We start from the raw sequence: 22,886 nt of genomic DNA, 5'->3' as shown, positions 1-22,886 counted from the left end.
ATTTTATTACTTGCTATACCAAGTTTTTCCGCCGACTGATTTATGTAAACATTTCACGAAAGCGCGTTTGTGAAAGCCGGTGGCAGGTTGTGGAAAGAAAATTAATTGCGCGAACCCGTTCCCGTGGGTTTCCTTTACAAAAAATGTCTGACGAATCACTTAACAGTAATTGCTTTTTATTGCTTTCAGTTGTTCAATTTCGTCAGTCAATCGAACACAACATCTTGAATTATATAGACTATTATTTCTGAAGACACATTTATATAGATGTCGCTTTAAATAATTAATTCACTTCGTATAAAAATACAAATCTATAGTGGCAGTATCAAAATGATTAAGTTACTTCAAAGTCATGGCGTTTTCAATGAAACGTTTCATTTCAATATTTCGAGCCATATCAATCGGTAGCAAACCATTGTCAGTCTCTGTAAATAAATCTGCGCCATGCTCTATCAATATCGATGCTGTGACCGGATTTCCTTGGCGCACAGCCTCATGAAGTGGACTGCTCCCATTTAACGATTGCCTGTTTACCTCAGCGCCGTGGAGAAGTAACAGTTTCACTCCTTCCGAATCGCCTCTCGCCGCTGCTTCGTGAAGAAGCGAGATGCCCCTGCTATTCAGTTCGTTTATGTTAGTAATTTCGTCGATTTTCCTTGAAATGGGCGATGAATTTCTTCGCGATGGAAATTGATAGCCTTCCGTCTGCATCACTCGCTCTGCGGGATTGGGAAATTTCCCGGGAACTGGGAAAATGCCAACGGTAGAAGCACGTAATCGTTGTTGATGATTTTTACCCGAACTATTTTGTTTTGAAATTTCTGGCGGTGAATATTGCCTAGGTGTATAAATGCGTTCATCCTGTTTCAAATCGTGGGTTGTATGATATTTTACGACATCCGGGTAAATGTTTCTCGAAGTTACACGTATTCGATCATGAGCGTTGTTGTCCCCACTCGAGTTGTTGTTTTGCTTGGCTGTTGTGGTCAGTGTTCCAACATTCCCTCCGAGCTCATATCCCTCCGAAATACCCGCAGAATTTGTTGATCCCGAGCTGTAGGCCGAGTCGGAAGAAGTAGAGGAATCGGACGAGTTTGAACACAGGGATGCTGTCGAACGCCTTTTCGCGATTTCTTGTCGACGTTTCCCGCATTTCGGACAAAATGAACAAGGATAACTTCCTCCGTCCAAATCAACCTGATTTCTGGAGAGTTCGAGAATATTACTAGTGGGTAATACAACACTCATAGGTCGTCGGATATCCATTAACCTCCCCAGATCTTTATCATCATATCTGACGTTGGCGGTTGGAGGTCTTGACTCACCGAGTACGTCTAAGGAACTGCGCCTTATTTGCGTTTCAGCACTCAACGGCTTTTTCGAAGGTACAATTTCGCTCGCTGCCCTCTTACGTTCTTGTTCCATTCTCATAGCATCGCTTTGTAGAAGCTTTTCCTCCAAAGCTTCCCGTACGTCTGGCCGAATTTTTAAAAACTCCTCCACGTCCTTGGCTAATCCAGCGCGCCGCATAGCTTCGGCGAGTATTACAACCGATTGTAGATCGCGCGCCAGATCGATGGCTTGTTCTCCTTGATCGTTTTCTAAGCCCAGTTGGGTTCCCATTGCAATGAGATAACGCATAATCGAGTGATTTTGGGCAACAGTAGCGGCGTGCATGACGCTCCAGCCCTCCTTATCCTGAATGTTTATGTCTGCGCCATACGTTACCAGCAACTGCACAAGCTTTAGAGGCCCTGTAAAGCAGCTCCGTTGCAGCGCGGTAATGCCGTCCTCGTCGATGTCGTCAACGTGGAATTGCGATTCGTTCTGCTCGAGCAGAAATGTCACCCGCAACACGTCCTTGCTGTGGACCGCTTCGTGAAACAATTCCACTGGTTTGCGCTTCACGGCAAACTTCAACATCGTGCTCAATGTCCTTGTTCAAAGCAGCCCTGCTTTGTTGTTTTGGTTACTGATAGCTGTGCTATTCTTTGCGAGGTGTGGGATACACACGTCTGTGTCGCGTCGCGGCCTGTTGCTTCTGAAAGCCGACCAGGTTTACATACAAAGGAAATTACCACCTTTCGTGCACCAACAATGCATCGGGGGCCCAGCGGATCAACCCTGTAAGGAAACAGTTATGTATACACGTCAGGTTGTATTGTTTCTGTTGATTGCTCGCAATGACAGTCAATTGATAGGCCTATTATTAACCCTTATTGCCTGTCTCCTGTTGAAGTAATTAAATAGCTCTAGTTTTTTTCAGGTCATGGCCTAAACGTTTGTTTTACGAATGCCGCAATTAATGTCATATTAATTCTTTTTCTTAACTTCAAAAGTGTCTAGCCTGTGAATGTTGTGATTTGACATATCTGAAACGCGTTTGACGCGATATTTCATTTGTTTCGCATTGTTTGCCTTCCGTTCCTTTGTTCACTCATCAAGCTTTTAGAATAAATGCTTTTTTATAATTACTTACTACGATGCGTCGAAGAAATGTTACCTAAGAAAATATGAACTCCCTAATTCTTTCCTGACTCGACAGATTTCATCAGAGATTAAAATAGCTAGGTTCGAAGCTTAACTTATGAGGTACCTTAAAAATCCATTTTTACCCAAAGAATTGTTAATCAAGATTTTCATTTTCGTCATTTTCCAGTTGGATGCTTCTTAAAGTGGACTTGTTTTACTGAAGGATTTAGTAATTACTGGTAATAGTTGTTTGCGCTCGAAATTAATTAAAAACTAGCTTTTACGGGGCTCTCGCCTAGAAGCCGACGCTAGACAAAACAGTGTTTCGTGACGATAATTATAAGTTCTTTCATCTCTGTTTTCCAAAATTAGCATTGATATAGATATTCCTTAATAATAATAAAAACAAAAACACTGAATGTATTGTGTCGAGCATTAGACCTCCTGTGTTCCTGTGGTGTAACCACAAGATATGAACGTTTTTTTTGCCTTCGGCAGACAATCTCAATCAAAGCGTAAAATATATTTCTGTACCGAAAGGAAACAGTTTCTTTTGGACCGTTTTCTCACATTTCAGAGTAACAGTTGGGCGAATAAATTCATTATGTAATGATCTGGCATTTCTTGCATAACATTTGTGTACTTAATAGTGTTTTTTTTTCAGTGTCTTTGATACACGCGTAACTACTGAATGAACTGTGGGACGAATTACTGTTGCAGTTTTATAATAACAGTTAAGTTATTTCGCGTTTTATCAGTTGGCAGTGATGATAAAATTGAGGCATTTTATGTGAATTATGAATGACCCATCGGTCTATAAAAAAAAGAAAGGTTAAAACTTATACCTGGACTTTATTGCATGGGCTAGAAACAGTTGAGCAGTTTATTCCGATGCTGTTTACTTGTTTCGTAGTGATTTCTTTTAAAATTGTATCCTGGAGTTTGAACTTCCGTCGGACTTTTTATTTAAGTGAAAAGAATTGTTTTCGCGGTGTTGCAACCTTTTAAAGAGTGATCAACTTAATTACGAACATTCATTTACTCCTAGCATATAACATACGAATTCCATTGATTATTATAAACTTCTGTAAATTTTACGTGCGACGAATGTTAAAACCCAATTAAGCTATTCTAGCCGATCAACTCATCGGGAATGTGTAATATAAATATTTTTTTGGCAAAAAAGCAGCTTAAAGTAGTTGCAAGCTATTTTGAAAGAAACGGTGTTTTCAAAACTGACCTTTGATTTGATTTTCTTTGATAAACGTCAATAAGATGCGACAAGAAATGACTGCATTATAAAATGCCGAAGATATGGAACGAAAAGGTTCAGTGAGTGTGTCACGGGTCAGTGATCAGCGATAAACGTTTTCAATCAATCAATCAGTAGTTGAACCTTGTAGTGCTCAATATCGTGGTATTTAGGACTTCGTCCTCAAGTGCACAAACTTGTGGTTTTGAATAGCCTTTAAATTGTTTCTTCCTTGAAAGTTTGGCGTGATTTTTCCCTGTGAGGAAATAGTTTACTATTTGCCGATTGCTGTACTCCCCGGAAATGTCTAACAGAACACAGGAAACTAGTTAAGAGATCTTTTTAAAGAGATTACACGTTGCCCACGGATTGAATTCCATTCTTGAAAATTATCGCAGATCCGCCGGTGTGTGCATTATGTGCGGTCGGGCGGTAGCAAGAGACTTACAAATTGAAAGTCCAGACTATTAATCGTAGATGTAAGAATTGCTGCTTGTTTTTCTGCGCTCTGACGTTAACAGATAGATTATTTGGAGATAGCTTATTCAGATTTTGTGAAGTGCCTTGTAAAACAGATTGTCTAAAATTCGTTACGGTACAAAGATTCTGTTTCAGAAGTATCCGCACTGACGATTCGGTTAAAACTTGTTACACAACAACATAAAAGTTCTAACCTGTATATTTCATGGACTCTATTAGAGAATCCAGCAGGTCTTTCTTATTTTTGTAGCCTGAGTATCAGGCCTAGAGACTGTAAATATAATCCTGAGGCTCTTCAGCATTTCATTTGGAACCAATTTATGTATTTTCTGTCTTTTTTCTAAAGGGTAAGAAATGAATTGTAAGATCAGTTTCCTGCAGGTTTTTGTCGAGGAAACTAAATGATGAAGAACTTAACAAAATCTCTGTGGGGTCATATGGCAAATGAAATGCTTCCAAGAATGCTGCCAAAACTGGTTCCGAAAGGCATATTTTTGTCGAGGAAATCGGGAACGGAATTTCCACAAGTGTTATTTTTAGTTTACTTTGCGTGCAACGCCGAGGTGAAGTGTTCCTTCAATGTTTTGGTATTAATTTAAGGATGTTTATCCAAAACAAAGCGATGTTAATCTACTGCAATTCAAGGTATTATTCGCGATGTCGTTATATTTTGCGTATCACTAATGGCTAGTATGCATGGACTAGTGTTTACCCCTGGTCTGCACTTTTTCGTTGCGGTTTGGGAGTGTAAGTCGTAAAGAACTCAATATCAGTTTTAAAAATAGTACGATAAATATGAAATTGGGGGACGAATATTTCCGAAACTGGTGCATGGGCATATCGAGGTGGCGGGCAGAATTTTGAGAATTTCCACTCCTGTTATTTTTAGTTTGAGAGCTAGGCGTTGTACCGTGTTACTAAAAGTTGTGGCTTTTGGTTTAAGGATGTTTATCCACACAGCTGCATAATGTGCAGTTCAAGGAATTCTGTTTTGACGACGTTGTTGAGTTGAGCCCTCCCTCTTTTCACAGGAAGTTTTTACGTAAAGACTTCCTTAATCCTACGCCACGAGAGTGGAATGTTCTTCCAAGTGATTCAACTTTCTACAAATGAAAACAGGTTCTTTTAATCTGCGATAGCGTTTTTAAACCATGAAGTCTCTGTTCATGGGTTCTCTTTCGCTATACCTTGGCTGCTTGGGGAGCCTAGCCCGACACTTTGGTTCTCTTGCCAGTTCAAAAATTTTTGTTTAAAGTTCAGTTGAAATCATTTTGTAATGCTTTGGTTATTGGTGACTGACTGTTGCTTAGTAACGTTCATACATACTACGGATCATCGGTTTGCAAACCATAACAGGAATTGCGCACGCGCTTTACAAGTTATGGCCCCAAATAACCTGCCCCTGTGTACGTACAGCAAAAACGTGCCGAGATCGACGTTCGCATGTGCTATAAACGTGATTCTGCGCCACACAATGACTCGTGATGATCTTATGCTTATTGTTATCATCCCTGTCGATCCTAGAGTATTACTGTGTCTCCCACAGAATGAACACTTCAGTGACTTTTAGTCTAACAAAATGTATTAAAACAAAACCTTTTCAACAGCTCATGCATCGTTCTGTTTTCTCTGCTTTAAATTGATCCCACAGAGGGTTCGGAATACCCCTGGGGTGAATAGAGATACCCCAGGTACTCTCGACGTATCTGAAGCAAGGTCAACCAACAGGGAGCCGTAAGTAAACGGGTTCTCAGGCGTTTTTTTGCTTTTTGATAAAAATAAGGCACAATATCCCGTCTATAAACCCCCGCTAAGGCTAGTAAGAACAACGATCAATATTACTATTATTAGAAAAAAGTGTCGGTAATTATCTTTCACAATTTAAATAATACTTTAGTGTTCGCTATGCAGTGCAGCTGTTTGGCGTGACCTGTCTATGGCAATTTTTGGCCCAATTTTCCGTGTCAAAAGGTATATGATTGGATTATGTATATGTGAAATATGTATATGTGTTAGTATTGAACGAGTAATTTTTGCAAAATAGTAATGATAATAATACTATGCTAGCTGGCTAACTGTTCGTTATTACTGAAATAACCAGATGTTAGCATACCAGTTTGAGATTGGAGCGATTGATAAATCAGCTTATTTAGCAGTTGTCTACCTAAAAGCGCCAAAGCTATGGACACCCGAGCAGATAACGGCGAAAAAAGAGAAACGTTTGAAATTTCTAGAAACTTTCAAAGCTTCTCGTAAGTGATAAACTTCTCAAACATACCTTAAGTATCGAAATTACAGCGCAAATCATTATGACAAAATTTAAGATAAACAGGGCGTGCTGACGAAAAAATTCTAGATGATGAAGCTACTTATAGACTTATAAACTTACCACTCATACGTAAGAATTCGACACAAAAGCATAAGGTAACGGTGTAGTATTCAGAGAAGAAGCCGTGGTTGTATGCTATAGTGATGCAATATCTAAATTCATAGTGCATGGATCTTCAAAGCGCCTCAAACTACAGCGAAACCTGTTCACCCGGTATTAACCACTGTGAACAATTTTCCTGAGTTTGTCCAATTTATATAGTTTTCCCCTTATTTGCCAAAGGGGTTTGTTTGATTAGGAACACTACAGGATTTCCTCATCGGATTTAAACGATAGAGTGACAAATCATCTCCGTCGCCACTGATAATTTGGTCTATGGAGTGGGATGTTTGCTTGAGTCCGCTGAGTATAGAGATGTGCATTAATACAAGGAAAACGAGTGCGCGTCTTACTGACGCTTTGTCCGCTACAATGAGGGGCTTTAAAAGCTGCTCTGTTGGTCTATGGAAGGTTTTTCTGTATGCTTATACCAATTTTACCGTTGTTAATTGTATAGATAATGAAGCTTCTAATAAAACAAATCAACTTACTACACCTACCTCTTTTTGAGTTCGACGTAAATACACTAGATGAGTCTTTGGCAGAATATTTTGATCAGAAGTATAAGAAGAGAATGTTGTAGTTCAGTGTTTTCTATGGTGAACAGTTCTTTGCATGCAAAGTCCATTGACCATCAAAGTGTCTAAACACGCCAATTTTAGCTTTGACTTGGGAAAGGTCTAAGCTCAGCGGGAGTCGATTATCTCGGCGTGGCACTTGCTAGCCACCTAGCTCGACTGCACGTGTGGCCTTTCTATCTCACTCCTTATTTGGAAATTCTCGGTCTTTTGAAAAACTCTGTTATCGCAAAACACTTAGATTTCGTTTATCGCACTCGTGATTGCGATAATGGAATTAAATATCGCAAGTTGAAGGATATAGTCTAGTGTTCAAGATTTGTCTGCCTACATTTTGTGCCTAGACTGATAAAATGTGTCATTTTTACTCAAGACCACACAAGTACAAACGTTTTCAGTTTGTAGTTCTTTCTTTATTGCTAAAAAAAGACGAAAGCCAGTCCCTGTTGCGCTTTTTCAAACTAGAATTTATTTGCTAAGTACTTTATAGAGTTTAACCCGAGAGTCGCCAATGGACAAGCAATAGACAGGTGTTTTATCGCGGCGTGATTTTTTTCGGAGAGCTCGACAAGTACTAGGTTGGTCAAATAAATCGCATTAATCGTCTGTGGCTTATACGTTTGGAATTCGTTTTGACTGTCATTTGCAGCCCTCGAACATCCCTCCCATAAGTCTAGTGGTGTGCCTGCTTGCTTTGACCCGTTGTTTCACTCGGCAAGAGTCAGAGTTTTATCAAATGCTTCGAAAACGGGCCGTTATTTTATTGAGTTACTGCCCAATACCTCTAGGTTATTTCTTGCTGTTTATTTGATATATTTATCACTGTTAATTCAGTGAACACCCAAGAATGCTAATCTACATGTTAACAAGAAGATTAAACGAACGCGACATGTCGGAACCTGAGCTTTTGAGCTTGCGACTAATCTCACTGAGAACGGTTATTTTACAGCGAATGTGGAGTCTTTCGCATACCTCACATGACAAATCGGCCCTTGGAAACTGCTAATACGATAATCTTCAGTTATTTTATTATTACTGTTATTTTTAATTTTTATTTATTTATTTATTTTTTGTAGAAAATGAGCTGAGGAAATAATAAATGGTAAACGTAAAAAGTGGGTTACAGTAACGGGGAAGTGAAGGTTCGAGAAACCCTCAGTCTCTTTTGGCGGCCGACCGCTGATCAAAAAAAAAAACGACGACCCTGGTTGCGAGGCTACTGAACCGTGGCGATGACCACGCTAACGTATCGCAGCTTTTACCATCTCAATGTTGATGGTCATTTCTTACTCCAAGAGTCTAAAAAACAAATATTGCACCTTATTTTTGGCTCAAAAATAGGTTCGAAATGAAGAAATTAGAGGGGGGCGGGAACCGATGTAGTCTGTTTTGGCCAGTGTTGCCTAGTTGGAAAAGCGAAAAGAAAAAAAGAAATAGAAGAAAATTGACCAATTTCTAACTTGTTGCCGTTTTTAAAGACTAGCAGAAGCCTTCGCCAGACATTTTTCGGAAAAAATCTGTACGAAATAGTATATGCTTGGAATGTTGCATAACGAATGGAACAAAATAGCAAAATTTCACGATTACCTACTGCATGGATAAAAAAAAAAATAGAAATGGAGGACAAGTCGTTTAACTAACTTACAATGACTTTGCTTTAGTAGTCATGTTTTAATTACGAGTGTAACATTTGTTATAGCCTCAAACAACTTCGATCAGGGATTCGTGCACGCATTTATAACATTCTTCAACGTTTAGTCTCAGAGATGCTACAGCTCAGAACTATGTTAAGAGTCCTACGTTTAATAATCTTGCAAAACGTGGGAAAACACTTTAAAGGGACAAATGAAAAGCTATTCTTACCTTTTGTTTGGCGAATGACTGCTGTAATGCTCTTTTTCGTTCGGAAAAATGTCGAAAATGAGAGGGATTGAAAAGTCCTTGCTTGAACAGATGGTGGTGTGGATTATGTGTGTTGATGGTCTTGTTGTTTTACGTGATACCAAGTTCCAAACAATGTAAGTACATGATCTTACAGATATCCAGAGTAATCCGGACAATGTGCCTATTTAATGTTCTTTTTGTCCATTTGCATTGTTGGAAACAATGGATTTGTATTGTTTTCTCGAGTCCCGGGACAGGACTCTTTTCAGAGAATGCGCGCCATTTTTCTTACGAACAATTGCTTCACACGTCAATACCGTATCGGTATATTGGTCCATTTATTAAGGCACAACATAATTCAGATCTTCGGAATTTTTCTAACCGATCAGCTCACGTCTGCAAAGCTGTGAACTGATCTCTGGTTTAAGAATAGGTCTTCTGCTTTTACTCTTTTCAGGGGCGGATCTAGGGGGAGGGTGCAGGGGGTGCGCACCCCCCCTCCCTGAGATGACCTGCGGTTTTAATTTCTAATACAACTGGTATTCTGCGAAAAACAAAAACTATGTGGTTTATTGGTGTTGAAGTAGAGCAAGAGACGGGTGCAGCCCCTCCTAAAAAAAATCCTGGATCCGCCCCTGCTTTTTTACTCAATCGTCAACTAGTTAGAGTGTAACGTTCAAATTTGGGTTCTGGTGATGATGCAAGAAAGTTCTCTCTAGTGAAAAGAAAATCTGTGTTAACCCGTAAAGCCCCAATATCCACATGTAAATTCTCCACACTGATATCCCATACGTTTCTTTAAGAAACTTGTTGAGAGAATTTTATAAAAGATCAATGCATTCTCCATTTGATGGTGACTCATTTTATAATTCTCATGACCAGTTCTCTTGATAATATATTCAGTGATATTGTTGGGTGAAAATTCAAGTTGGTCACTAAAAATTATCCCTGAGATCAACCTCGTTCCCAGGCTCTCGCTTTCTCTTTCTCCTTCCAGGGGACGGGAAGGGAACGCAATTGCTCAACAATAACCAAAATAAACTCTTCAAAAACCTGCAAAACCGGTTGCGTACAAATTTGTCTGCTTCTGAAAGGAATGATCATGGCCAGAGTTTGTATTGCGTTACCCGGGAACCGTGACTACTTCTGGCCGCTAATATCGCAATGAACCTTCCTTGGCAAAGCTGAATGTTTGCTGTTGTCACGTAGTGAACGGTGAACTTGCTTTATTCCGTTATTCCGGAACAATCACTAATCCTGGCCTGACTGTCAATAACAATGAAAATTCCTTGGTAAAATTTGCATCTTAACTGTCTCTTAGATGAACTTTTAAATGGTCGTAATAGTCGATTTTACGACCTTGCCGAGCCTCGAGTTGTTGGTCACTGATCGTTTGGCTGGTCATGGCGTAGGTTTGACTTGGATGCCTGGCATCCAAATGAGTTGTACCAGTTGGACGTGAGAGAGTCGCGCATGTAACGCATACTTTGCATATCTTCTTAACAGGCCATTAGACCCTTCATACAAAACAAGAAAAGATGGAGAAATTAATTGAATTTCCGAAACGGAAGTTATTAGGGAGCTTTAGCATCCGGGACGACGGCAACGACAGGGAAAACGTCATTTTCAAAATGAATTCGCGATTTACTATTGATTTCAGCTGAAATTCTAGGATAACATAAACTTCGTGGCACTGCCAGACAAGCTTGTAAACGTATCAGAAAAATAATTAATTGAAGTTTGGTTGTTAGTAAGGAGAAACTAAGAAAAGGCCTAAGCCGGAATTGTGTCTCGTTCTTCTCGTTTAAAATCCTTCCTGCTATATGCTACCTTTACGTGTTTCCGGTTTTGTAGAGTACTGAAGATAATCTTATATGGTTTTTACACCTTGTAGTATTCGCCCCATGTAAGGGAATCCAAGAAAGTCTTGGACTTTGTATTCCAAATACAAATATGAATGAAGATTTGATCGTGGCTGCAGTGATAATCGCAATTTAAGCAATTACAAATTAACCCGAAAAAAAGTTTCGGGACTTCAACGGGATTCGAACCCATGGCCTCTGCTTTAGCGCTGCAGCTCTCTAACCAATTAAGCTGTGAAGACCCATGAGCAGGCCAATGTGTTGGTTAGAGCACTGCAGCGCTAAAGCAGAGGCCATGGGTTCGAATCCCGTTGAGGTCCCGAAATTTTTTTCGGGTTAATTTGCAATAGCTTAAATTGCAATTACCACTGCGACGATCATTCAAAGTTATTAGCACTGTTTACTCTTATGGGGGAGTCTGATTAAAAGCCTAATTTTTTCGATTATTTCTGCCTTTTTTTTTTGTTCAACAACTAGCCAGGATTTCATCCCGGCAATCCAAAAATACCTCAATAGGGTCAGCTAGGGTCTACCCTGCGAGCAGAGTCTCCTTCGATCTTCCTAGATGACTCATCTAGGAAGATCGAAGGAGACTCTGCTCGCAGGGTAGCTAGGGTTGTAATTTGTTCAGTAAATATGTTTGAGAATTTTTGGATGATTTAATGAATAAAAATTAGGAGGGTGCTTAAAGTTATGGAAAATTGCAAAATATTATAATGGTCTGGCGGTTGCTGAAAATGTAAATGTGAAGGGAATGATTTTGTAGACAAATAGCAAGATGCCCCTGAGCTCATTAACGGACTAACTGTTTCATAGGTATTCCCTTTTCTGCCCTACATTATTTCATTCTAAATTCAGCCCCATTTCTCCCCTCAAAAAAACAACCAGACTGTCCCCTTGAGTAAAACACTTGGTATAAAAGTTCTCAGTATAATATATGCGTAAAACTCCAGCAGGTTGCTCTTATCCTGACACATCGTAAAGACTCCGTATGTGTCGTGAATACTTTGTAGGAGCTGTCAGCCAATTGTTAGCCACCCACTTTTCTCCTTTAATGACGTCACATCCGCCGTGCAATGAGTACCGATCTACAGATCCAAGGAGACCGCTGTCCGGATCGATGAAGTTGTTGTACCACATTATGGCGGTGCCTTTCTTGGGTGGTATAACCAAATTTGCCATGTGACAGTTGACGCTCAGGTTAAATTCGTCCGTTGTTGCGTTGGGGTTTTCTAGCTCCTGCGTAATAAAACTTTATTCAGGCCGATTTAGACGGTGCGATTTTCGCTTACGACTATCGTGCGCGTCTAGCATGCGTCATGACTTCACGACAGATCGTGTCGTGTAAATTAGACCCACGACATTCGTACGACACATTGTGGATGTCGTGAGTGAAAATTGTGCGCGTGTGTATGGTCCAAAGTCATTACGTATGCTAGCTGCGCATGATAGTCGAAAGCAAGAATCGTACCGTCTAAATCGGCCTTTAGACAACCCATCTATTGTTACTGTGTATTTGGTGTTATTCCAAACTGAGTCATTGGATAATGCAATTCTAGTGCTCTGATTGGCGTAGCCATCATGGTATTATGAGCCATGAACTGTACGCGTCTGCTCAAAATTAAAAACAAGCTAAAAATTAGTTGTTTTTACAAATAAAGTCGGGAATAATTCCCGATATTTTGTGGGCGTTTTTGAAACAACAAATCTATTATTTCACTCGCACTTGTTGGATATGAGATGATTATAGGCAACTCATATCCAACGTGCACTCGTGGAATAACTGTTAACAATTTGTTAAACCTTTGAGTTCAAAGAGTGACCAACATCAATTTTCTCCTGACAATATCCTCACATAATCAAGTGAAAAGGTAACGAGAATTAATAACATGATCACCAAAGGGGAAAATGCTTTGATCTTTAGTTAAATTCTTTCAACTAATTCTTTAAGGACGAGTTTGTATGTGAAGGTTCGCCCCATGTAAGGGAATCCGGAATCCATGAAACTTTTGCATATGGAATCCGGAATCCGGGAAAATTTTGTTTGTGGAATCCGGAATCCGGGAAAATTTTGCTTGTAGAATCCAGAATCCGGGAAAATTTTGCTTGTAGAATCCAGAATCCGGGAAAAGTTTGCTTGTGGAATCCGGAATCCGGGAAAATTTTGCTTGTGGTTTCCGGAATCTGGAAAATTTTGCTTGTGGAATCCGGAATCCTGGGGTTTGGAATTCGGAATACAGCTCAAGGAATCCGAAATCCTACTAACGATTGGAATCCGCAATCTAAGTCCAACTGAGAAAGACTGGAATGAAGTACCTGGAATCCGGAATCCACGGGCGTGGAATCCAGAATCCAACACTATCTTGGATTCCCTTGCATGGGGGGTGAGGAGAGCGGTTTAGTTCCTGTGGACGGGGTACCAAGCTAAGCTCCTGTGCAGTACCGTTTCTAGCGGCATGCACTGTTTATTATGCTGTGTAAGATGGTACTGACTTTTGAATCTGTAAATGAAACCCTCGAGTATGAACACTGATTCAAATGAGTGCTACTGAGTATTGTTTTCCTGTCCTGTCGCAATTCACAATCATTAAGGAGAGACCTCGTTAACGTAAAGATAAACTCTAACCCGAGAAACCCTCAGTTTGGTTTAAAAGCATCTCTCACACTTCATCGTCTGGGGACAGGCCACACCCTCCTCAAGAGTATCTCAACGGAGTGCCTTTGAGTAGGGTTGTTTTAATCGTCACTGAAGAAATCATCTGCAAATATAGTAGCCTTGCGGCTTAATTTAATTTGTCTGTACCTGTGGTGTGATTGTGGTGTTGTCTGCTATGAGAAATGCCGTCTCTCCTCCTTCTTGCACATCATTCAGGTAATAAAGTATCGTTATAAATCTAAAATACAACGCGGTACACGTATGTAAGCGCAACTTACTAAAAGAACAAAAGGCGTTGGATAAAAGTAGACCTTTGCTAGCCGTGAGTGACCACGTAGAAATGGTGTCCCGTCTCTATGTAGGAGACAGAGTGCCCTCAGTTCGTGCAAAAGACATTGGCATTTTGATAAAGTATAGGTTTTTTCAAGATTTATTAAGTTTCATACAACAAAATAGTCTAATCCTGAGAAATGATTGATCAATATGTCACGAGCACGGGACAAAGAAAAAAGTCTGAGTCCCCGACGTCAGGAATTGAACCTATAACCTTCCATTAAGTAATTAACCGCACCAGGGTTAGCTCAGTCGGTAGAGCGCTTGACTGCAGAGCGGGAAGTCGCGGGTTCGATTCCCGGGGCCCGACCAATACTCATGGTCTTAAGATAACTGAGAAATAAAGGTACTGCCTTTGCCCTGCAATTGGCTAGACCTTCGCGTGGCTCGGATGACCACGTAAAATGGCGGCCCGTCTCCAGTAGGAGACATTAAAATAGTGTCCCCAATTAGTACTTTCGTGCTAAATACATTGACACTCAAATAAAGAGCGTTTTTTTGTTTTTGTTTTGTTTTGTTTTTTTTTTTAAACCGGGCAGATGCTCTTTTTCTGGGCAACGAAGGACTTGTGGCGAGCTGGACCGTATACAAGGTTTATGTATGACATACGTCCTCCTACTCTAATCCTTTTTCACTAAAGAGCTTATTAACCCATCAGTTAAAATCGGTTCTCACCTGCAAACTCGACAGTCTGACTTTCCAAAGTGGTTCTGATGACAGCAAGGGACTGTGGGACCTTCAATAGGGTTGGAGTCCAGGTGACCATGGTAATGACCAAATGGTTGATACTTAACAACCTGAATACAGCAAACAGTTTTTGAAAATACTTTGAGAACATCAACTTTTCCGTGTCTTTGAAACAGAAAGGTTGCGTAAGCTCAAGTTTAGTAAGGCTACTCAAAGCTTTTTGTTTCGAAAAGCAGTTAAGCCTTTAGAAGTGTCTGTTTGGTTTTTTAGTGTGTTCGCAGGAAATACTTATATGTAGCAAAATCGATCGGAAACGCAAACACCAACGAAAGTCCCAATTTAGTGAATACAACTACACTCTAGCAGTTCTTAGTTACTTTACATTGGTATGCCTGTGGTGTGGACGGACGGACGGTCACCTAAGTACCAAAATTTCTAGGATACTTAGATAGGTAAGCAAATTTTCTTACCCATGGTGCTCCGCTACGCGCGCTTATAATTCCACTACTTAAGTAACAGTTTTCCTTGTCTTTTGACATACTTAGCCATTTCTGACCTGCATCCATTCACCACCTTGAATCACTTTTTCCGGTAGCTGAGTTAACTTTGTTATCCTGTATAAACGGGACAAGAACTCGTTTCAAATGATCGTATTCACGATACCTGCCATCTTTGCACGCGCTTTAGGATTGATGGGATAAAAACATTGTCACGTCGTATTCCAGGGGGCAAACAAGTTATAATACTTGCCAATACGAGTAATCGCGGTCTAATTTGTGTATTTTCTTAAAATGAGACGACGATTTTAGTGTTGCAAAAGGTAACGTTGGAGTTTAAGCATGTTTTACGTGGTCATTGTTTACTTTGAGGACATTTACGGTCGATACCGCAGATAAAGAAGTTACAATGATCACTTCCACCCATAATTAGCCATTATCGTGATTAAGATAAAAAGTTCTTCGTTTTAATTTCTGTTGTCTAGAATAAACCAACTTGACCGTGATTTCTTGAACTGACAAATTTTATCATTTGTTTGCCTCCCTGATTAACCATGTGACATTGGTTAAATGCTTTGCCTGCAAATTATTATACAATTATTATGGGTAAAGGCACTAAATAATGGGACATTTCTGAGTTCCCCCGGGGGGAGGGGGACTGGCCCCCTCTTATTTTGAGATCAAACTGAGGCCCAAAGGGCCGAAAAAAAATTGTGACCGGGTACCCCCTATCTCAGGGCCTAGCTTACCGCCCGACCCCCCTATCCACCCACCCCCCTCCCCCTATCTGAGGGTCTGGACCCGCCACTGCATAGTCCCTTTGATATAACCCATGAAAAAAAGGATAGCGTTTTCCATCTACCGCCCTTGTTCATTATTCGATGTTCTTTTCTCCATAAAACTAATTCTTACAATTTCACTTCAATCTTAAATCGGCGCAGGAACGCGTGTTGCGAGAGGTCTTAGACTAAGTTATTTTCTTTAGATGTTCTTTGGGTAAACGTAAATAGCATTCTGACTTTCTTAAGACCTATCCGTTGAAGTGAATAGACTGAGCCCACCTCTCTAAAAGACGCCTCAATACTGGGTCGGAGTTCTTATCTTGACGTAACCAGGTCTGTTCACTGAAGCGAGGTCTGTGATGAGGACTTTTTTCCTTCAAGAAATCCATGTACCAAAGTATTTTCTTAATGTTGATCGTAGCAAAGGCTTGGCGACTGAGTTTGCCTACTCTCAAAAAACAAAATTATTCTGTTAGAATTTTTAAAGATATAATAGTTTAATGGATAAAAGTTATATTTCTCAACTTGGCTATTGGATTATAGCTTTTAGGTATAATTGAACAAGTGCCATCATAAAACGTACCATCCTCAAGAATCTCTGATAATTGCAGACGTTCATACCTGGCAGAAGAAATGATATAATAGTAGAAAGATTTCTTAAATGATTGATTGGTTGAAGGCTGGTTGGAAGGATTGTTTGATTGACTGATGATTGCCTTGATTTTTTAAACTTGCTGGCTAGCTAACCGAGCACCACCGCTCAGTTGAACTTATTTGACTGTTTAACCTATGAATTTCCCATCCATTCAATCGTTCATCTCAGTCGTTTTCCTCATTGCTTTGTTAGTTGGGATATTGATTTATTGATTTATAGGGACTGACATGAATGGAAATATATGAAATGTCTCATATTTTGAACTGCGGACAAAGATATGAAAGTGGAAATTATAAGTATCCTCATAGAGACGGGGGGCTTATTTAATTTAGTACCAGAATACATTGTGGAAAAGTGCAAGTACAAGAAGTTGGAGGTCATGCAGCCGAGGATCAAGAATAAATCCTAGGGTCAGTCCACACGAAGTGTTACAGTCATGATTGATAAATACAGTCTATCAGTTATTAGTGAAAAATAATTAGGGGAGGGGAGGCTTAAAAGAGAGGGGGGGACTGATTAACTTTCTTCCCCTGAAAAGACGGGCTTATCAGAGAGAGGGGGCTTATTAGAGAGAAGGCGGGGGCTTAATAGAGGATTTACGGTGACTTTTTTTACAAATGTTTAGCTGAAGAGGTGTAGTCCCTTCGAGAACATGCATTTTTTTTACCTACTTACATTGCAGAAACTTCATCGTCTCTCATGTACAGAAGCTTTCGCTTTCGGGCGAAATGTTTTACCTAAATGAAATAATAACGTATGTTGTGACAGCGTGTCTGCTAACATATTAACCGATGCATACGCTCTTTCAAAAGCAGGCTTCAAACCGAGATGGTGGGGTATAGTTCCAACTGGGCTCGCTCGTGGCATATTTCCAGCCTGAGGTTTTTCTCTTATATAATTATGTAATTGTTTCTTTCTTTTACTTTACAAACCAAAATTTGGTTATTCAATATGATTCCGATGGCAGATGGAATCTGTCATAGCATATTTTTGCCTGTTTAGTATTTCTTTTTCCCGCCTTTCTGCTTTTTTTTTCTTCGCTAATAGAGCGCCTCACACTGGCAGTTGCCATGCAGAGGTATTATACTGGTTGTTTTAATTTTATATTTTATTATTATTATTATTATTATTATTATGATTATTATTATTATTATTATTATTATTATTATTATTATTATTATTATTTTATTTTGGGGGGAGGGGTTGGGGAAGGGTTGGAATAGGATTTGCACTGTAATTTTCAGGGAGTTATAATAACTCCTCTAGTGGGGCTAATTTAACTCCTTGCAGTGGAGTTATTTTTCGTGGAGTTACTTTAACTCCAAAAAGGAGTTTAAAGAACTCTTTTTCAGGAGTAAAAGTGACCCCAGATATTGAGGAGTTAAAATAACCCCAAAAAAGGAGTTATCCTGTACCTAAAATTTTTACTCCACTTTCAGAGTTAAATTAACTCCAAAAAGAGTAAAAACAACCCATGTAAGGAGTACAAATAACTCCATTTCGGAGTAATTTTAACTCCAGACTGGGAGTAAAAAGAACTCTTTTTCAGGAGTAAAAATGACCCCAAATTCGGAGTTAAATTAGGAGTTAAAATAACCCCAAAAAAGGGGTTATCCTGTACCTAAAATTTTTACTCCATTTTTGGAGTTATAATAACTCCCTAAAAATTACGATGTGTTTAAATGTCACTACTCAGTTAGCCTGAAGGTAGTCTGTTAGATCATTGAGTGGGAGGCAAATCGAGATTGAACGGGCCACCAGTATGTCAGTTGTCAGCTACAATTTATATTAATAGTCGTTCTGAGTACGCTTTGAACTGAATCAGTTGTAGTTACCTCATCTGCATCGATGAACCTATCTTTATTGACATCCCAAATTGAAAATTGTCCAGCAAATTTCTCGTCATGGTCTAATGTCCAGTTGCCATCTAAAAATAAAGGAACTAGAGTTACTTGCCCCGCATGGTCAAATTTAGTTTATGATGCTGATGATGATTTATTTGTTTATTCTCTAGTGTTACACCCTTAGCTTTATGGTGAGTTGCGTTGTTTTTTTTTCTTTCTGAGAATTTGACATAAATTTCAGTGAGGTCGCAGTGGAAAAGAATCCTGTAGCGTGCTCAAAGTGTTTGGATATCTCATACGACAACCTTTTTTTGGGTTTGGTATATCATCCAACACCCCTAATCCCGTTTTGTTCATTTAGTTACAAGCTGTTTTTTCCCCACGACCTCAAATGATCTAGGCTGTTGAGAACGAGCATCACCAATACCCACAGAAATGCCAATGGTGGCCTTGCGAGTTCTAACTGGGTCGTTTAAAGCAGAGGGCTGCACATTGCTCATAACCTCGCCATTTTTTTTCAACACACTCCCTGGAAGGAACGCGATGTGTGCAACGAGAAGCGCGAGTGGATAGTGAAAAAGAGCGGGTGAGTCACCCACCTCCTCGAGGTCCACACGCGGGTGACACGCGCATTCATCGAATAAACATCGAAAAAAGAGCGGGCAGGTTTGGTGCATAGACAAAGGAAGATTAAGAAAAGGTAACCCAACCTCAAATAACAGCGCAAAAGCTCGCGGAAAATTAAAGGACTAAAAGCGACTCTTCGCGCTAAATTTGCGGTTCTGCCATTGGCCGGGTCGGTTTTTAAATCTGCGCGCGCCGGAGACACTGCCGTCACGTTGTCTTTGCAAAACAACAAAACCTCTCTCACAAAAAACGATCTTATGCGTATCATTCTGCCTTAAATCAGGGGCTACACTTAAGTTCGTACTACAACTATTACCCGCTTCTGCCATGTCCTCGTCCAAGTCCCCCTCGTAAGCTTTCATATCAAATCCCGCTATGCTCATGGCGAGGCCGTTTTCCTTTGCCAGTGTAATGATGTGATCACATTCCTCCTCCGATAAGAACTCCGGGATTTCTGTTGATCAGCGAGGAAATGATAGCAAAGGCTCAGTTCCCCTCTTGAGGGTGATGGTACTGAGTACCCATCTTAATTTTAAAGTCTTTACAGCTTACCAAATAACAAAGGCTTAAGAGCTCTGGTGATCATTTGATGTTTTCTCCCTTCCTCTAATTCTACCCATCTCACGTGACCTTTCTGAGGATGAAAATCATAAATTTAGCAGTCAAAAATCAATGATCAAATACGTACAAGATAGACAGGTATTTGCCAGTAGACTGCTGCAAACCAGAAACTCCACAGAATTTAGTCATTTCAAGAGTCAGTCGACAAATCACTTTAAAAGTAAGGCGGGGGCAAGGCTGTATTCTTAGCGACCTTTTCACTAGTTTTTCTTGGATTTTGGAACTTATCGTTTTATTATCATTTTTTTCGTCCACAGTTTTTCTTTTCACTAGTTTTTCCTAAATGTTTGAACTTATCGTATCATTTTGCTGTTCCTAGGTTTGTAGTAGTGATAATTTATAACCAATTGATATGCAGATTAGTTGGTTAGGTACTATAGTAATGAGTCACAGGTAAAGAGCGATAATTTTAGTTTATGGATATTGTATGATTAAACTATTGTTGTTGTTATTATTATTATTATTACCATTATTATCATTATCATTATTAAACAGTCATGGTTGCTGTAAATTTTTCGAAACTGGTTTTCGTTTGACAGCTCGCGGGTTCTTGTGTACGGATACAGTGATTACTCTCTCCTTCGCAATTCAATCTATGATGGTAATAGAACTGAGTGAAGACCAATTCAGTCTGTAATCATACTCGTGATTAACAAGATTGGACGACATGAAGTTCTGTTACCAATTAATCGTAACTATAAAAAAGTTTCTGAGACTTAAAATACAAGAAATTCCGAGAGTTTTTCTGCTAGCAGTGAAAAAAAAAAGCCATTTTAGTCCGCGCGTGTGAAGGCGCTTACTGTTTAATTACAGGCATGACGCGCACTGGCCCATTAAGTGCTGAAAACAGGACAGTTTATAGCCAGTCAGATTTGAGACTTTTGTTATGTTTTTGTGAGCAAACAATCGGAGCAAGACCTTAAGCCGAAACAAATTAGAATAGGTAATAGCATGATTTGTACTGATATTTGGCATAAATACCGAAATTTGAGACAATTGAAATATCACTAGTGGTATTTATGCCAAATATCACTAGAAATTATGCTATTATTTGTTTATACTACTACCCGCAAAAGGTTTGTAATTATCACATGTAGGTACTTCAAATTAAGCTGAAATACCACTACTCTAAGCCAATCAAATTGCGGAAATTTCTCATGTAGTAGTATAAAGCCGAGTATTGTAAGTCAGCATTGCGTTTTTTTTATAAATTTGCATGTGATCTGTTATAGTTATGATAAGTAAAATAATCAACGAGATGAAAGGGATCCATCCTTTTATCAGCTTTTATCCTTCTTGTTTTTGTTTAATTAACTAAAGGGGCAGTATTACCAGAATCCTTCCAAGTTTTAGCGTAAACACGGCTTTAGTGTTAAAGTTTCATAACGCAAAGAACTGAGCTATTTTTCACGGGCAATCCGGGGAAGGAAATTCTGTCCAGGCGGGGGTGCACGTTCATATAAAATGAGCCAATAAGGACTGTTAAACAACAACTATGGCTAGAACAAATTCATATTTCAATATCTAGAAATTAAAGGCCTCATTTGACAAGTACTGCTGGTACCAGACGTTATGAAAATTAGCTCAGAATTTAACCAAAATACACAAAAATGTCTTATTATGAGTGAAGGAAGTCTATAGCATTGGAACGTAAGTTAGATTACTCAGCATATTGCCAGGTAAAATTCAGACCGGTGCCACAAGCGCATCTTTTATTGCTGTTGATCAGTTTTGTTTTACACTGTGGACCTGATTTCCGCCGATTGCGCATGCGTAAGCGTTATGCAAGTCAAGTCCCTTTCAAATGGTACATCCGTAGAGGTACGTTTTGTTTTGCACGGACTTTGTCGTTACCCTGCTCCACTATGCTGTGAGCAGAGTCTTTTTACTTTCCCAAGACAAAATATTTTCCTTTTGTTTAAAAAATTTCGTTTTCAAATTAAGCAATAACTTACCTGCTAAGCAACATTTTTTCCCCTTAATATTTGTTATTAAATATTTCGTATAAATATAGCCATTCTTTAAGTTGATTTATGAAGCCCGTGCGTTTGGCCAATTTTAAAATTTAAGCCAACAAATTGTTCATTTTGGCATTATCCTTCGTTAGCTTGTTCTGTAAGTGAACTATTAAATAAGTACACCCGAACGGTATTGCTAATAAGTTAATTGGTTACCATACTGTTGTGTCTATTTTCGTTAGTTCTGGCGGTTTTCTGGCATAAAATTCAACGTACCTTCACTCCTTCTATGCGCACGAGCTTAATTTCATCTCCTCTTTCTTCGTGGCAAGTCTCTATGGGATCCGTACACAAATTTAAGAGCTCGTCTTCATTATAGCACGGTCTCGTGTATTTTTTCGCTTTGTGTTCAGAATTTTCGGACGTCCAACTTAAGGAGATAAGGCAGTGAAAAAGAACCACAAAACATCCTCGCGACAACATTTTTACTCCGTTGTAAAGGTCCTGTACCTACTAGTTTCCCAGGATGTCTCCAATAATCTACATAGCTACAATTTCAAGACTTAAATTATTCATTTTTATTAAAACACGAACAATAAGACGAGCACCACTGTTATGTCTCTACCCGGCGTGTCACATGTGGTTGTATTGTGGTCGATGTGACTGCTGGCTCTAAGATCGCTTGCTCTAGCAACGTGATAGCGTAGTTAGCTTATTGACGCAACACGATAAAGTAAGCAAATTTACTATTCTGCTAAGGGGCCGAGTTGTGGATGGTGACCTTGCTCTTAGGCACGCAAACATACACCCCCAAGTTGTTGATGGGAATAACCAGACACGTCTCTATTAGTCGACTGGAACACTTTTTCCCTGAATGATTCTAGGAAGAACGTTTATTGGTCATAACTGAGCCCACTGTACCAAGCGCACGGCTATTAGGGCTGGGGTTGATGGTTGCGAAATTATGTTAAAATTTGACTTAATCCTCTTAGGAGTGAAGAAGTTAACTGAGACAGGGTATATATATATATATCGCATAACGTGGTCAAGAGAGAAGAAATTGGCAGTGCCTCGAGAAGTGGTCTGTGAATAAAATGTTCTAAAGAGAGTATGAGAACAAACTTTCTTTTACAAAGTAAGTGAAGAACGCGCGCGAGAACTAAAAGCATTGTCAGTGATGACGTCTCATCTTTAAGTTACCATATAATCAAGAACTTCAAGAGCACCGCGCCGAATTCGGCGAACGCTCAAAAGAAAAGTTCACCACGAT

The 22,886-nt window shown here is 39.5% G+C and overlaps 2 protein-coding genes across 3 annotated transcripts; both read right to left on the bottom strand.

Annotated features, from left to right (window-relative positions):
- Positions 1–159: 159 nt before the first annotated feature.
- Positions 160–7,156, bottom strand: LOC140927761 (uncharacterized). 2 transcript variants are annotated; one of them, XM_073377445.1, is made up of 2 exons: positions 7,133–7,156; positions 160–2,124 (listed from the first exon to the last, which is right to left on the bottom strand). In XM_073377445.1, exon 2 carries the CDS (start codon positions 1,921–1,923, stop codon positions 340–342), a length of 1,584 nt encoding a protein of 527 aa, XP_073233546.1. In that variant the 5' UTR covers positions 1,924–2,124; positions 7,133–7,156; the 3' UTR covers positions 160–339. The 2 variants fall into 2 exon arrangements, with proteins under 2 accessions (XP_073233546.1, XP_073233545.1); XM_073377444.1 differs by lacking the exon at positions 7,133–7,156 and adding an exon at positions 3,713–3,847.
- Positions 7,157–11,680: 4,524 nt separating this feature from the next.
- Positions 11,681–22,145, bottom strand: LOC140926641 (transmembrane prolyl 4-hydroxylase-like). The gene is made up of 11 exons (XM_073376360.1): positions 21,893–22,145; positions 19,590–19,671; positions 19,354–19,491; positions 18,402–18,493; positions 17,242–17,303; positions 16,495–16,532; positions 16,191–16,356; positions 15,189–15,246; positions 14,621–14,742; positions 13,760–13,850; positions 11,681–12,195 (listed from the first exon to the last, which is right to left on the bottom strand). Exons 1-11 carry the CDS (start codon positions 22,097–22,099, stop codon positions 11,920–11,922), a joined length of 1,332 nt encoding a protein of 443 aa, XP_073232461.1. The 5' UTR covers positions 22,100–22,145; the 3' UTR covers positions 11,681–11,919.
- Between the last annotated feature and the right edge of the window lie 741 nt (positions 22,146–22,886).

The sequence above is a fragment of the Porites lutea genome, chromosome 2 (assembly GCF_958299795.1).
Source record: "Porites lutea chromosome 2, jaPorLute2.1, whole genome shotgun sequence".
Classification (NCBI taxonomy): Eukaryota; Metazoa; Cnidaria; class Anthozoa; order Scleractinia; family Poritidae; genus Porites; species Porites lutea.
This window is presented reverse-complemented; position numbering and strand designations above follow the sequence as displayed.